Raw genomic sequence first — 15848 nt, forward strand, 5'->3', positions numbered from 1 at the left:
GTTTTTCACAATTAAATACTGAACATATCGAGCAAATTTTGCCAGTAACTTAAAGTGCAATGTGTCACGAGAAAAAAAACCTCAATCGCTTGGATAGGTGAAAGCATTCTGACGTTATTACCACATAAAGTGAAACATGTCAGATTTGAAAAATGAGGCTCTGTCAGGAAGGTCAAAAGTGGCTAAAGAGGGAAGGGGTTAAATATGAACCCCCCCCCTGGCCAAACGGATTACATTTTGTAAGGAAAAATGGGTGACATTGTGTGCCCTTGCACCTCCAACTTTCGCCCTTACCCGTGGCTTGTTACTTTACGTACTTCCTGTACACCTTTGGGTACTGAGTGTTCCCCTATGGCATTACGCCTAATTGCAGCGACATATCCACTCTCCTTGCTACCGATCAAGCCCCTGTACATACTCCTCCCTCCATTAGTGTAACTGGGAGATATCAGAAAACGACACTCAGTAGAAGAATTCCATTATTTTTAATAACCCTTTGTGAAGATTTAGAAGACCAGTTTGTGTGGATACATTCCGTTTGACAAAGAAAACACTGAGTGCAGGTATCCACGAAGTTGGGGCTCTTTTTTGATGAGAGGCAGGAGTTGCGAGTCAACAAACTTCTGATCTGCTTTGCGCTGTTGTGTAACTGCATATTTCTGGGGAACAAATAAAACAAGAGTCACAAAGTATTCTAAATGCAAATCTTTCATGTAGACGGTAGACTTTTGAATGATGCCTAAACATTCAAGGAAGTTAAATTAGGCTGGGTTCACAAAATATTTTGACTGCGATGTGAGAACCCAGCCTTAGGGTGCATTTACAGGAGATGTCCTTGGCAGCGTGGTAAAACCGCATGCAAAAAAAAAAATGTGGCAAACCACAATTTTACCGAAAATTGCAGCTTTGCGTGTGGTGTCTATACAGGTGTAAAATAAAATTAACGTGTGTGTGTGTGTGTGTGTGTGTGTGTGTGTGTGTGTATATATATATATATATATAAATATATAAATAAAAAAAAAGAGACTCCTTTAAATGGCCGTTTATGGCGTAGTTTAACGGATTGTTTTTAGAGAACCATGAGACCTGAGGCTACGTAAACAAAGTCTTATTATTTGGTAAATTAATGGTTAAGTGCTTAATCATTACTAAACACTATTATCATGATGATGGACTATCAGCGAGCTACATGGTATTGGGTACAGGGGTGCTAGGGAAGTTCTGCAGTTTCCGTAAATTCACTTCTATGGGAGTTCCTGTAGATATGACAAATGTCAGAGAAAAGCTCTGCCTTTTCAGTTTCTTTAATCAATATTAGCAAAAAATAAATATTTAAAACGCGAAATTCTCAGTTGTTTAGACATTTCAGAGAGATGCAAGATGATCACAAATCAATATCACGCTAGTGGAGCATTACGTTTTCACTAATGGAAATTTGTATTTGAAATAATGGTGGTTCAAGCTTTAGACCCCCTGCACACGACCATGCTCGTAATCACGGTCCACGATTACAGGCACGGCCAGCCACCCGCATTTGCGGGCTGTTCTGCCATATAAAGTATGGGAGCACAGTCCGTAAAAAGCGAAGAGTAGGACATGTCCTATCTTTTGCGGAGCCTTTATACGACAAATACACCTTCCCGTAAAGGTGTTTGTGGACAATAAGTGGGTCCATAATTACGGATGAATTCTACTTGGGGCCATAGAATGGTTGTTCTGGAATTTCTCCATCCGAGGAAAGCATACTTGTTGAAGATAACTATTTACTGAAAGGGGAAATCCATATCAGATCTATCAAATACGCTCAGCCCTAAAGTTTTAATGTACAAGTCTCCAGGGATAACAAAAAAGCTGTTAACATCCCATCGATAGGCACTTACTTCCTTCTCAGTGTCAAAGATCTCTCCCTCCTGATGCTTGGGTTTACGCAGCTTCTTCTTCTTGAAGTACGAGTCACTTAAGTGTTTTGGGATCTTGACACTGGAGACATCTACTTTGGTGGATGTGGCAATGACAAATTTCTGGTGAGCTCTTCTAAGAGGAACTCTGTTGATGACTAGAGGACCTAGTTTATGGTAAAGGGACATATAGATGTTAAGGAAAAGAACGCTCATTTGGAAAAAAAAATTATTAACATACATATCAATTAGTTTTATAGAAGTGTAGCTTAATATTTAGTATTAATAGTTTAAGTTTTTCACAAGTATCAGTTACTCTTCAAACATGGCAGGACCCCCTTCCCCCTGTTAAGTGTAAAGGTCATTGTGCATATGCATGAATATCGCGACATGCTACAGTATCACAGCATGCATGGCATATCAGCTCACTCAAATCTTAGATAAAAGGTACCGTTTTAAAGGAACAGTGTCATCACAATTTTTTTTTTAATATGTTAAAGATGTTAGTGCTTTATTAAAAACGTTTATATTTGTGTGTTTGTGTTTTACTTTTTCTTATTTTTACACTTTTTCTTCCCTATGGGGGCTGCCATTTTTTTTTCCATTTCTGTATGTGTCGATTAACGACACATACAGACATGGAATATGGCAGCCACAGTCCCATAGGGACTGCGAACGGGGCCCGTTCCATCCACTAACATGTACGCCGTCTGTGTGGGAACTGCGCATGCGCCGCTCCCACACAGTCCAATTTGAAATTGGCGCCGTCCGGCGCCATTTTCCTGTGGACCGGAAGTCGCGGCCGGACAGTAAGATTACTACTTCCGGTCGCGGCTTCCGGACTTGTGCACTTGGACCAGCGGCAGCAGACTGAGCGGACGGGGCCGGAGGGAGCCGCGGCGGCAGGAGCAGGTAAGAGATTTCAATGTATGTTCGGGTTTGTGTACGTTTACTACTGTATGTAAACCTACTACACTGTGTGTTAGCTCAAAAAATGGCGACACACAGTGTAGGAGGTTAGACCGTTCAAACCCCTCGTTTATCCCGGCACTAGCCAGGATAAAGGAGGGGGGGATTCTGAGAGCTCACTAGAGCGAGGGCTTTTTACCCAATTTTGCAATGCTGCAATTTTGGGAATAGCTCCATCTAGTGACCAGCAATGGGAAATATTATAAATTAGAATTAATTTATAATATTTCCTGACTCGTGAAAAAAATAAAAAAAATTTGAACAATGTTTAATCACCTACACACTAAATGTTTAATTTAAAAAACCAAAAAACATGTTTTTCTGGCAACACATTCCCTTTAACTACATTTAGTTCTGCATAAATCTCATTAGATGGCATACAAAAGGGGGAATAAAAAGTTAATGTTTGCATTGTGACATTTACCTGTTACTAACAAGAGACCAGTCGGAAGTTGCTTCAAGAAGACAACACGCTGCAAATGAAAATAAAATCGTAAGACTATGAAACAAGATTTACATGCAACAGATGCTAAAAAATGTCACCTTATACAAGTTCCGTGTGAGAACGTGCATGCCTAATGTGCGCCTACAGACATTGCCAAATCCAGAGTTCAAATTTCTCAAAATAAATTGAATGAACCAAACAGAGCCATATTGTCACGGTGTCAGCCGCTGTGGCAATCTTACATGACCAGATGTTACCTAGCTATACTTTTATTTATCAAAGAGCCTCTGACAAATGAAAGCTGGAATCGGATTTAGGAAATATTCACGCTACCCTTTCTACTGTGCCACCAGAATTGGCACCTCTCCCACTACAACTCCCTATCCATTCCAGTTTTGTAAAAATGCACACAGTATTTTCCTCCACTATTGACTGGCGGAAATATGGAGCATAGCAAACGTTTTGCAGTTCATAATTCTCCCCCCAAAAAATGAGCCTAACTTTCAGAATATTTCCCAGAACGGCTTCTTAATAGAAGCATTTTCATACTACAATATATAGAAACACACTAACAATTATGTTGATAAAGGACACATCTGCAAGGAACGATCCGTATACCCAAGCACTTCCAAACAATTTAAAGGGTTACTTCTAATAAAGACATTTATGGCATAGCCCACAGGATATGCCATGTCTGATAGAGGGTCCGAGCTCTGCGACCGAAAGCTACATACTGTGGATATTCCATAAAACGTTGGGAATATCCCTCCCTTTAACTAGAGTGTAAGGGTATGTTGACACGGCAGCGTCCGTTACGGCTGAAATTACAGGGCTGTTTTCAGGAGAAAACAGCTCCATAATTTCAGCCGTCATGGCATGTTGAGGCGCTTTTTCACTGCGTCAATTACGGACATAAATGGAGCGGTTTTTCCATGGAGTCAATGGAAAACGGCTCCATTTAACGTCTGAAGAAGTGACAGGCACTTCTTTGACGCGGGCGTCTATTTACACCCCGCGTTTTGACAGCGGGGCGTAAAAAAAATGACCGTAGGAACAGAACATCGTAAGACCCATTCAAATGAATGGGCAGATGTTTGCCGACGCTATCGAGCCGCATTTTCGGACGTAAATCGAGGCGGAAAACGCCCGAATTACGTCCGTAAATAAGCCGTGTGAACATACCCTTAGGCATGACAGATATTTGCCTTTATAAAAGGGACAATAAACCTTGTGTATAATTTACAAGGGTATTAAGGAACTCAAACCTGTACTTACCACCAAAACTGCAGTTACTAACACTCCATGAAATAGCAAACCTTAAAATAGTTGTGTTTGTGGTCGGGGCCACAGACAATTGTTAATACTCCCAATGTATTTGTCACAAGTGAAACTGCTGAACACAAAGGGCCTGTTCACACCAGCTGTAGCGATCGCGACAAAACCACACGTACGCAAAAGGTTATGCTGCAGCTTGACTGCTCCAAACAAAAACATTGCACAACCAACGGCTCATTCACAACAAAGCTATGTTCACGTGTCGGGTCTTTCCGGTCTGCTCCGTCAGTGGAGCAGAACATGGGAAAACCGGAAGCGCCAGTTGCCCCTTAGACACCATCAGCGGCCAACGGAACCCATTAACTATAATGGATTACCCCCTGGGGTGTCCGTGGCTTTACTGGAAACCGTAGCGCAGATTGCTGCGATATTTTCCAGATCTACAAGGCCTAAGCGATATTTACACAAGATCACATCAGTGATGTCCTCTATTCCTAACTCAGTCCAATTCTACAGAGGGAGACGATAAAAACATAGCTCTTAAATGTAAAAAAGTGACATTTTAAACATATTTGCCTTCTCCATATTTTAAAATTCCTTCAATTTTCTTTGCGCCACTTCTGTTTCAGAAGATACTTGCCTTTCCCCTGTGACGTCCATTGAGAAGAATGAGCACTGTTCCAGGGGTGATGCTGGCGCGCAGATTGCGCTTGTGCTTGCTGAAGGGCTTCTTTCCGTGGTTCAGTAGCTTGCGGGGCACATCTTCAGTGGGGTAGTAACGTGGCTGTTGATGAAAAATCAGACCGCGTCAAACAAAGTCATTAGTAAAACAAAAAAACCTTCCACAGCTTATGACTCAACATCGGTCACCGAAAATATCTGCCTCAGAATACGGCCATAGCCATTTATTGAAGTGGAAGGACCTGTTTAAACACGTACCATTTTGCGGAGCTTAACCACGCGTGTTCCGCCATTCTTCTCTCCACCGACTGTTTTAGTAATGGTAGCTTGGGTCTTCTCCCTCTTCTTCTTCTCAATCTAAAGAAGTCAAATAACCAATATCACGTGATGGAAGAAAAATAACCTGGTCCCATTAAACTACAACATGGGAACCACTTACCTTGGTTTCAGGGGCCTTGTACTTGCGCTTGTATAGTGCTTTCCTGGAAAACATTGCAGAACGGGAATACTTCCCAATTCCACGTGCCAGGGTTGGGTTGCGACTGGCATGATGCTTTTTGACCTTCTTCACAGCCTGCTCTCCTGCCACCTGTAACAAGAAATAGATCTGTTAGAAAATCTGGCAATGGATAAATAGATAAAGTTATAGGAAGACACCTACTGACCTTCACAGCCTGCTCTCCTGCCATCTGTAAGAAATAAAGCAATTAGAAACTCAGACACAGCTAAATACAGTTCTATGTATACAGCGATACACTAATACTACAGCTAGCCATACCAAGACTGCCTATACACACTCAATGGCCACCGTGCAAGCAGAGGGGGGGTTGTCACTGCATTAGAGATGTCAACAGTTAATTCACTACCTCAGCTCTGCTACACGAGAGCAATGCAAACCCGCTTCATAGACGTGCAGGTAAGAAGCACATACCATGAGGGCTATGACTGGCGGGCTACAAGGGGCACAGGTCGGGGAAGGCTGTGCAATACACAGTGGCACTAGTTGTGGGGTCACTGATACAAGTCCACCATTGAAAACCGCGACCAGCAGGAACATAAACATATGTACTGAGCGCTGGCGCACTAGGCCGGTCCGGACATGTCAAGCCGACACTATTACCCCAAAACAGGGCGCGATAACTTCAATATCGGCTCCTCGTCACAGTCCGAGCAACTTCTACCAACCCTAAATAGTCCTAGAATGTGGAGAGATCCACCCGGGACAGGATTGCATCGGATGAAATCACCAGGGCCCAGCTCTTACTAAACGAGATCCGCCATTCCTACCTTGGCTGAAAGGAAAAAGGGTTAACATCCGGCCAATGCAAGTATAAGAACCCGTCGCGCTACGTCACTTCCGCCGCATGGGGTTCTGGGATATGTAGTTCTAACCCCAGGGCGATAGCTTTTACGCCTTGCCGCCCGCCTTTGACGTCACGTTACCGCGACCATGCCGGTGGAATTAATTCATTTCGACGATATGTTATTGTAAACGATCCGGTGGAACTCGAGCCTAATCCGTAATCCGGAAGAGACGAGTTAACGCATTCCCGGTGTTTGATGTATAACTAATGCTGACCGTTTACGCTGCTTGTAGAGTAGTTTAGTTCTAGTCTTTACGTAGTCACCCTTTATAGAACTCTTCGCCGCTTTCGTTTACTTCTGATATTCAGCTAAAGTTACCGGAGGGCTGGGTGTCGTGGCGCCGTCTGATGACGTCATTGGTGACCGCCCGGGTGGTGGTGGAACTGCTGCTGCTTGTACTGCTGGAGGCCTTCATCTGATTTCCACCCGATTACTATCTCTGCGGTGTTGAGTGGAGGCCCCGGGGCCCAGTATACAGCAGCCGGGAGTGAGACAGGGGGAGAGGGTCAGGCAGAGCCTGCAGCTGAGCTCATACAATGACATCCAGGAGGTGAGCCTGCTCCTACTGTCACCACTAACCCCATTCCACTCTTCTGTCCTTCTCTAATCTCTGATCCGCTGCTCATTTAAAGACCTTTTCCACCTAAATGTATTTTTAGAAAAATCTGATTAATAACACCGGCTGAAATGGGGAAGGTTACATACAGTCAGCACAGGGCAAGTCCAGCTTCGGGGTGTCCAGTCTGACAGAATGCTTGCTGAGGATACAATGCCAGACAACCATTGGGGTTGTCAGACCGCATATCCCTAGTAACCAGTCTGTCCCCCATTGCCCGGGTCTGGTGGATTTGCCCTCCGCTGACAGCAGGGATGGGGCAATATTCAAATGTCAGTTTTGTCTATTGATATTAATCATTTGTTTTTAGGTGGAGCGGCCCTTTAACTAGTTAGTGTATTAATATGTAAATGTTGCTTTATTGGAGCCATCCATATGATAAGTTTCCCATTCATTTGTAAAGACTATTCTTGTATGTGAGTGTTAGTAAATCTTAGGTACTGGATACATGTAGTATTATTGTTTTGAATCTGTGGTTGAGAAATGTCACACCTGAAAGACTCTTCTCCGTACATACTAAGGTTAAATGTTATGTCTGCATCAAATTTGTTGCATAAAATGCAGTAAAATCACTGTATAATAAAATGTTCAGCAGCGTTCTAATATACTTTGTGTTTCAATTCCATGCCATTTTTAAGATCTCTGCTTGCTTTCAGTGCATGGAAACATTCTTCACATCTAAGGACTGAAAACATGTCCTAAACTTTATCGGTGCATTAGGCCTCCTTCACACACACACTTTTTTTTTCTGCCAATTTAAACATCTAAAAACGGCAGCATTAGTAAAATGTAGCGGGCTGTTTGTTGGCATTTTTTTTTTTTTATTTGTCATTTAGTACATGCTTTTTTTTTTCTGTCACTTTTTTAAGTCCTATGGAAAAGCCTCCGTACACAGAGCAATCTGCGTTTGGAAAAAAACGACTGACCGAAAAAACGCCAATAAAAACAACACCGAAAATGCATCGTGAATCTAGCCTTGAAGTAAACTTAACCTTTTCAGGACCGGGCTATTTTGCGCCTTCAGGACCAGACACCGTTTAGCCCTTTTTAGCACGTGTTCGTTAAATGGCTATAACTTTTTTATTTGTTGGGCTAACGACGTGATTTTTGCGACGTTTTTTCCGTAGACAATGCAGGTTTCTTTTTATATCGTTTTTATACACATCCTTTTTGCTATTTTAGAATGTTTATTCTTAAAGTTTGAAAATAATAGTAAAAAAATAAGCTTTTTTACGTTTCAGCTATTTTTTTTGGTAATAACATAGTTTTACCCTAAAATAGACTTTTATTTGTGATCGTCATTGTCTACCGTAAATTTTAATATATTACATGTCTATATTAGGGTAATTGGGTCAGCGCTAGCGTTACAACAATGATTGGCGGGGGGAACGTTTTTTTTGGGGTGGGTATTTTATGTGTATTATTATTAATTCTTTTTTGCACTTTACTTTCCTATTTTTTTATTACTATGGTCTGTCCCTCAAAGGTAAAAAAAGACCTTTGGGGAACTTTATATATTTTTTTCCTTTCTTTTACACCATGTTTTTCCACTGTAACTGGGCTTAATTGCTGCGTTTTCAGATGCGTTATCTCCATCTCCTAACATTGTGAAAAACGCAGCATAAAAACCGCAGGAAATGGTGTTTTTGCCGCAGCGGAATGAGTTTTTGAACGGAATGGCTGCATACAAGCCCATACAGTTCAGGCATATGTTTTTTACTGCATACCTCAAAAAAGTATACTGCAAGAAAAGGATTCAGCCGGACGCCTATACAGGTGAATACTGCGGCCATTCTCACGTTAAAAAATTGTATGTCTGGATACTGTACAGCCCGCTACGTTTTTTGTTTTTTTTCCCTTCACAAATGAAGTCAATGGTGAAAGGATTTTATAGGCATCTTATTGCAACCTTTTCTTGCAGTATACGGTTTTGCAGTATGCATAAAAAAAAACATGCCTCAACTGTATGGCAAAAATATGGTGTGAACCTTGAGCCCCGCAGCTCTGTCAGCTAAATATTATTAGGATAGGTCACCTTAGGATGTTAAGAATGTTTCCAGTCACTGACAACAAGCCACTCGATACGACACCTCCATTAGCCAGGGTGGAGATCTTTTGCAAGGATCCGTTTTTTTCTCTGGCGCACGTGGTATCACCATGTATTACATGATCACCAATCAGGGGCCATTTATTACTATGTTTTCGGTGTAGCGGCTGCTGCAGGTGAATTTGTGACACTCCCTGAAGCTCACCCTGGTGATAACTACTATTCACCGGAGGTTTCAAAAGCCAGACTTGCAGTGATCGGATGTAAACATACGCTGCGGAAAACTCTACAATACGTGCCTGTGGGAAAAATATTCCGCTAAGCGAGCAGTAGAGAAATCTGTCTGCGTCACGGAATATTGTAGTGTTCTTCAGCGTAAACATACAAAGCAAGTCCGCCACGTGTGACTGCCCGCTAAGTGTGAGACGCTTGATTTCCGGCAGGGTTTTCTTGTCTGCGGTGAAGTTAATCTTCGTTATGCTGTGACTTGTCTTTGTGTCTGTACAGAAATAATGGCTGCTTGACTGGGAGAAAGCGATATGGTAGAGATATATTGCTCTCGGGTAAATGGACTATACTTCCCTGAATACTAGACAAATACAGCAGAGACCTCCTTTCTTTTTCTCTTTCACTTTTCCAATTTTTATAAAAATATTTAAGGTCTTCTGCATGGCCGTGTTTGAGATCCACATCACACATATCCTGAATATGACGCCCATACCTCCTATTCTACTTGGCGAGAAAAAAAATCTGTAAACACGTGCCTTGTTAAGCGCAAGCACTGCAGAATTTCTAACCAGATTTTTTGAGCGGAAATTGCGCAGCATTTTTGCAAGAGAAGTTGACATGCTGCAGATTTAGAATTCGCACCGCAAGTCAATTTCCGCACGTCTTTTCTGCGTATTTTATCCACAGCGTGTGGATGAAATTTGTTGAAATCTTATCCGCTCCGCTCCCACAGTAAGGTCCCATGCACATGACTGTGTTCGGTCCGTGATATACGGTCCGCATGTCCCGGACCGAACACCGTGCAGGGAGCCGGGCTCCTATATCTATGACGCTCGGTGTCACTGCCTCGCTGCCGGACAACTGTCCCGTACTGTAATCATGTTTTCAGTACGGGACAGTAGTTCCGCGGACAGGCAGTGACACCTAGCGTCATAGATAAGTATGATGCTAGGAGCCCGGCGACCGGGACTGTGTTCGGTCCGGTACGTGTGGCCGACATACGGACCGTATATCACGGACTGAACACGGTTGTGTGCATGGGGCCTAATACTCTGCAAATTTGTTGCAATTAAATCCGTTGCAGAAAATCCGCAGCTAATCTAAGTGTGCACGTCCATAAAATCAAGATCACACACGTAAACCGTGTCAGAAACAGTGCCCAAAAACATGTACTTTCTTTGGACGTTTCCGTCTCTGACCTCCCATTGACATCAATGGGAGGCAGAGATCGCGTTTTTCGCTGCGGTTTTTTGCCCGCGGCGCTCAGTGGCTGCAGACGAAAAACGCGGCAAATGTTCTGCCGGCGGGTCAAAATCTACCTCAAAATTCCTGAAGGAATTTTGAGGCAGATTTTTCCGCCTGCAAAATAACTGTGTGAACAGGGCCTTAGGCTAAATGCACACTTTTGCGGATTTGACACGCGTATTTTCATGCGTCAAATACGCAGCGTAATACACTACTGGCAAAGTAAATGAGATTTCAAGAAATCTCATCTACGTGGTGTGGATTTTTTTTCTGCACGTAAATGGACTTGCGGTGTGTATTTTAAAATCCGCAGCATGTCAATTTATCCTGCGTTTCCTCTTGCGAATTGTATCTAACTAGCTTTATTGAAAAATCCTCCAAAATCCGCAGCATAAAACCACACTTAAGGCCGGATTCACACGAGCGGGTGCGCGTAGCACCGACGTATATCTCACGTTCGTGTGAATAAGGCCTAATGTGTAGTTTTAGCTGCGGAATAACATGCGTATACCTGCCGTTTTGATGCAGATTTTCCACATCAAATTACGCAACGCGTGCATGTTCACACGGCTTATTTTCGTCCGTTTTCCGGGCCGTAAACGGCCGAAGAATCGGAAGCAGAACGCCTTCAAACATCTGTCCATTGATTGCAATGTGAAAACGGCGTTCTCTTCCGACGGGCCGCTTTTTTACGCGGCCGCGTAAAAAAACGGCTGCGAAAAAGAAGTGCATGTCACTTCTTCAGCCGATTTTGGAGCAGTTTTTCATAGACCATAGAAAAATGCTGCAAAAATCGCGAGTGGCTCAAAAAAACTTCTGAAAATCAGGAGCTGTTTTCCCTTGAAAACAGCTCTGTATTTTCAGACGTTTTTGAGTTTTCGTGTGAACATAGCCTGAGCCTTATAGAGAGTGTTCACTCCTAGAAGCTTTGCCCCTAGTTGAGAAATACAGTGCCTCATAGAGGTACTATACAGAGGCACATGGACCCATAGCCATGTTCACAAGGTTTTTGACTTCCATATGAAATTGGATTCTGTCAGGGGAAGCAGGGAAGCGGTTTCCAGTGGACTCGTGCACACATTACTGATCCCATACCCTTGCTATGTGGAGGGCATGCTTTACCTCCATGTGCCTCAGATTTTATGTGGAACAAACCGTTTTTTTTTTTTTTCATACAGAATGTCTTCAGAATCTCAGAAGTGCTGTATTAGGGTATGTTCACACGCGGAGTCAAAAACGTCTCAAAATACGGAGCTGTTTTCAAGGGAAAACAGCTCCTGATTTTGACGTTTTTAAGCCACTCGCGTTTTTTACGGCCTTTTAGGAGCTTTTTTCAATAGTCTATGAAAAACGGCTCCAAAAACATCCCAAGAAGTGACCTGCACTTCTTTTTCGCTGCTGTTTTTTTACGCGGATGTTTTTCAAAAAATGGCCCATCGGAACAGAACGCCGTTTTTCCCATTGAAATCAATGGGCAGATTTTTGGAGGCATTCTGCTTCCGATTTTTCGGGCGTTTACGGCCCGAAAAACGGCCATGTGAACATACCCTTAGGCTTCAGGCTTGTAACTTCAAAGGGAATTTCTGACTCTAACAGACCCCTAAGGCTGTGTTTACATGTGCGTTGGTGGCTCCGTTAGGAGCCTCTGTCTAAACACCTGAAAAAAATAGTGAACCATTAAAGTCAATGGGGTCCGTCAGGCGGCGTTGGTATCAGAACCCTGTCACAACGGTGACAAGCGGAAACCATTAGGGTATGTTCACACGCTAGCTATTACGGCTGAAATGACAGACTGTTTTCAGAAGAAAACAGCTGCCTCGTTTCAGCCGTAAAAGCAGCTCCTCATTAATATACGAGGCGTCTGTGACGCTCGTATATCTTCAGCTGCTCTTCATTGAGTTCAATGAAGAACGGCTCAAATTACGTTGCAAAGAAGTGTCCTGCACTTCTTTGCCGAGGCAGACAATTTACGCGCCGTCGTTTGACAGCTGTCAAACGATGACGCGTAAATTACAGGTCGTCTGCACAATACGTCGGCAAACCCATTCAAATGAATGTCCAGATGTTTGCCGACGTATTGTAGCCTTATTTGCAGACGTAAAACGAGGCATAATACGCCTCGTTTACGTCTGAAAATAGGTCGTGTGAACCCAGCCTTAGCCAGGTTTCCGTCACCATTGAGTTCAATGGTGAGGGAAACTGAAGCTTAGGTTTCCGTTTGCCTTTCCGTTGAGGGGTTAACCCGTTTGAAACCTCCGACGGAACCGCTCAGCGGAAAGCGACGCTGATGTGAACACAGCCTTAATCCGATGTTTCGATGGTATACACACTGAGTTTTTTGCAGGCAGAAAATTCTGCCTGGAAAAATCAGCTCCGGTTTTTTTTGAAGTGGTTTGTCACCACACGCGTGTTTTGATGCGATTTTTGACACGTCTTTTTGCAGGCTTTTTTTTTTTTCCAACAGATTAAATAACCGTAAGCTTTTTTGCCAAAAAATCGTGGCAAAAAATATGTTTATTTCCGTCTCTCATTGATTTCAATGGGGTTTCAGCTTCTTATTCCCTGTATAAATAAAGGCAGGCTAGATATTACTCTTAGGCCTCATGCACACGACCGTAAAAACTCCCGTTATTACGGGTCATAATTACGACCTGTAATAACGGGCTCATAGACTTCTATTGGCCACGGGTACCTTCCCGTTTTCTCACGGGAATGTGCCCGTGCCGTTGAAAAAGATAGAACATGTCCTATTTCAGGCCGTAATAACGGCACGGGCAGCCCATAGAAGTCTATGGAGCTCCCATAATGACGGGTGGCTACATGTATGCACCCGTCATTACGGCAGCGTTGCTAGGCGACGTTAGTAAATGGTCACTGTCCAGGGTGCTGAATGAGTTAACAGATCGGCAGTAACGCTTTCAGCACCCTGGACAGTGAATTCCGATCAGAATATAGAGCAACCTGTAAAAAAAAAAAAAAAAAAAAGACGTTCATACTTACCGAGAACTTCCTGCTTCCTTCAGTCCGGTTTCCCGGCCGTTGCCTTGGTGACGCGTCCCTCTCGACATCCGGCCCGACACCCCTGGATGACGTTTCAGCCCATGTGACCGCTGCAGCCAATCACAGGCCAATTACATGCTGCAGCGGTCACATGGACTGCCGCGTCATCCAGGGATGTTGGGCTGGATGTCAAGAGAGGGACGCGTCACCAAGGCAACAGCCGGGTAAGTATGAATTTCTTTTACTTATACCTCGGAAAGGGCTGCCCCTTCTCTCTATCCTGCACTGATAGAGAGAAGGGGCTGCCGATTAGTGCAGTGCAATTTTGCATCGAAAACGTGCCCGTAAATACAGGTGACACCGGACCCGTATTTACAGGCACGGGTCCGTAAATACTGGTGCAAAACGGGTCGAATACGTGTGACAACGGACCCGTATTTACGCCAGTATTTACGGGTGGGAAAAAATACGGTCGTGTGCATGAGGCCTTAGGCCAGGATCACACACACAGTTTTAATTCCGTTTTTGGCTCAATTCTTAGCCAAAACTGTGACAAAAGCTTAGAACTGTGACAAAAACGGCATCAAATCTGTGTGTATGACCCAAGCCATAATCTTTTACTGTTGCTAGTATTCTATTCTGGGATTCCCAATCCTTGACGTATTTGACATTCTGTGCGCTACTGTACACAACTTTCACCACAAGAGGGAGCAGGGTATCCATGATAGAGATTTACTATTGTACACCTATAGCAGCTGCATTTACCACAACACATTGGTACACGCTTAGTACACATAGTATGGGAACTCACATCAGTCTTGGTCCCCAAGTGGAGCTTACAGTCTAATTTCCCTATAACAAACTAGTAGGATTTAACTTTTTCTCCATTATTTTAGCTGATTGTACTACTGTAATTTACTGTTAATTATGTGCAGGTAAATTGTATACATATTTTTCATATGCTCTATTGTAGGTTCTGATATGTCAAGGAGCCGTTTTGTAGGTTATATAAAAATAAGCGTTGGTAGTTCTGACATTGTGGTATGTAAACATGAATCATTTAACCCCTTCAGGGCCAAGCTCATTTTGGCCTTCAGGACCAGCCCCATTTTTTCAAATCTGACATGTCACTTTATGTGGTAATAATTTTGGAATGCTTTTGCCTATCCAAGCGATTCCGAGATTGTTTTCTTGTGACAGGTTGTACTTTATGTTAGTGAAAAAATTTGGTCAATAAATTCAGTATTTGTGAAAAACGCCAACATTTGGAAAAACTGAGCAAAAATTATGATTTTTCAAAATTGTAATACCACCCAAAATAGTTACTAGTTAACATTTCCAATATGTGTACTTTATGTTTGCATCGTGTTTTGAACGTCCTTTTATTTTTCTAGGACGTTACAAGGCTTAGAACTTTAGCAGCAATTTCTCACATTTTCAAGAAAATTTCAAAAGGCTTTTTTTTTCGGGGACCAGTTCAGTTCTCAAGTAGCTTTGAGGGGCCCATATATTTGAAAACCTTAAACACCCATTTTAAAAACTGCACCCCTCAAAGTATACAAAGCAGCATTCAGAAAGTGTTTTAACCCCTAATCCCGCATTTCACAGGAATTAAAGCAAAGTAGAGGTGAAATTTACAAATAATTTTTTTTTGGTTGCTGAAATTCATTTGTAATAAAAACAAAATTCTGTAACACAAAAAGATTTGCCAGAGAAATGCAACTCAATATTTATTGCCCAGGTTCTGCAGTTTTTATAAATATCCCACATGTGGCCCTAGTGTGGTAATGGACTGAAACACCAGCCTCAGAAGCAAAAGAGCACCTAGTGGTATTTTTTTAGAATATATTTTCGGCACCATGTCAGGTTTGAAGAGGTCTTGTGGTGCCAAAACTGTGGAAACCCCCCCCAAAAGTAACCCCATTTTGGAAACGACACACCTCAGGGAATGTATCTAGGGGTATAGTTAGCATTTTGACCCCACAGCTTTTTTGCTAAATTTATTTGAATGTCTGTAAAAATGAAAATCTACTTTTTCTTAATTTTTACAAGGAATAAAGGAGAAAAAGCACCCCAATA

At 42.7% G+C, this 15848-nt stretch overlaps 2 protein-coding genes across 5 annotated transcripts in view; one reads left to right on the top strand and one right to left on the bottom strand.

Moving 5' to 3' along the window:
* Nucleotides 1-466: 466 nt before the first annotated feature.
* On the bottom strand, nt 467-7401 carry RPL6 (ribosomal protein L6). Of its 4 annotated transcripts, none has more exons than XM_075835090.1 (8): nt 7339-7401; nt 5934-5957; nt 5708-5857; nt 5527-5625; nt 5228-5371; nt 3292-3340; nt 1881-2065; nt 467-659 (listed from the first exon to the last, which is right to left on the bottom strand). In XM_075835090.1, the coding sequence occupies exons 2-8, from the start codon at nt 5955-5957 to the stop codon at nt 507-509; spliced, it is 804 nt and encodes a 267-aa protein (XP_075691205.1). In that variant the 5' UTR covers nt 7339-7401; the 3' UTR covers nt 467-506. The 4 variants fall into 4 exon arrangements, with proteins under 4 accessions (XP_075691205.1, XP_075691196.1, XP_075691187.1 ...); XM_075835081.1 differs by lacking the exon at nt 7339-7401 and adding an exon at nt 6952-7005; XM_075835072.1 differs by lacking the exon at nt 7339-7401 and adding an exon at nt 6200-6340 and having other exon boundaries at nt 5708-5830.
* Nucleotides 6645-15848, top strand: part of PTPN11 (protein tyrosine phosphatase non-receptor type 11) — an 82504-nt gene continuing 73300 nt past the window's right edge. The window contains exon 1 of the mRNA XM_075835042.1: nt 6645-7183. Coding sequence (XP_075691157.1) covers nt 7170-7183 — 14 coding nt within the window. The 5' untranslated portion in view covers nt 6645-7169. The remainder of the gene's footprint in view (nt 7184-15848) is intronic.

The sequence above is a fragment of the Rhinoderma darwinii genome, chromosome 1 (assembly GCF_050947455.1).
Source record: "Rhinoderma darwinii isolate aRhiDar2 chromosome 1, aRhiDar2.hap1, whole genome shotgun sequence".
Taxonomy (NCBI): domain Eukaryota; kingdom Metazoa; phylum Chordata; class Amphibia; order Anura; family Rhinodermatidae; genus Rhinoderma; species Rhinoderma darwinii.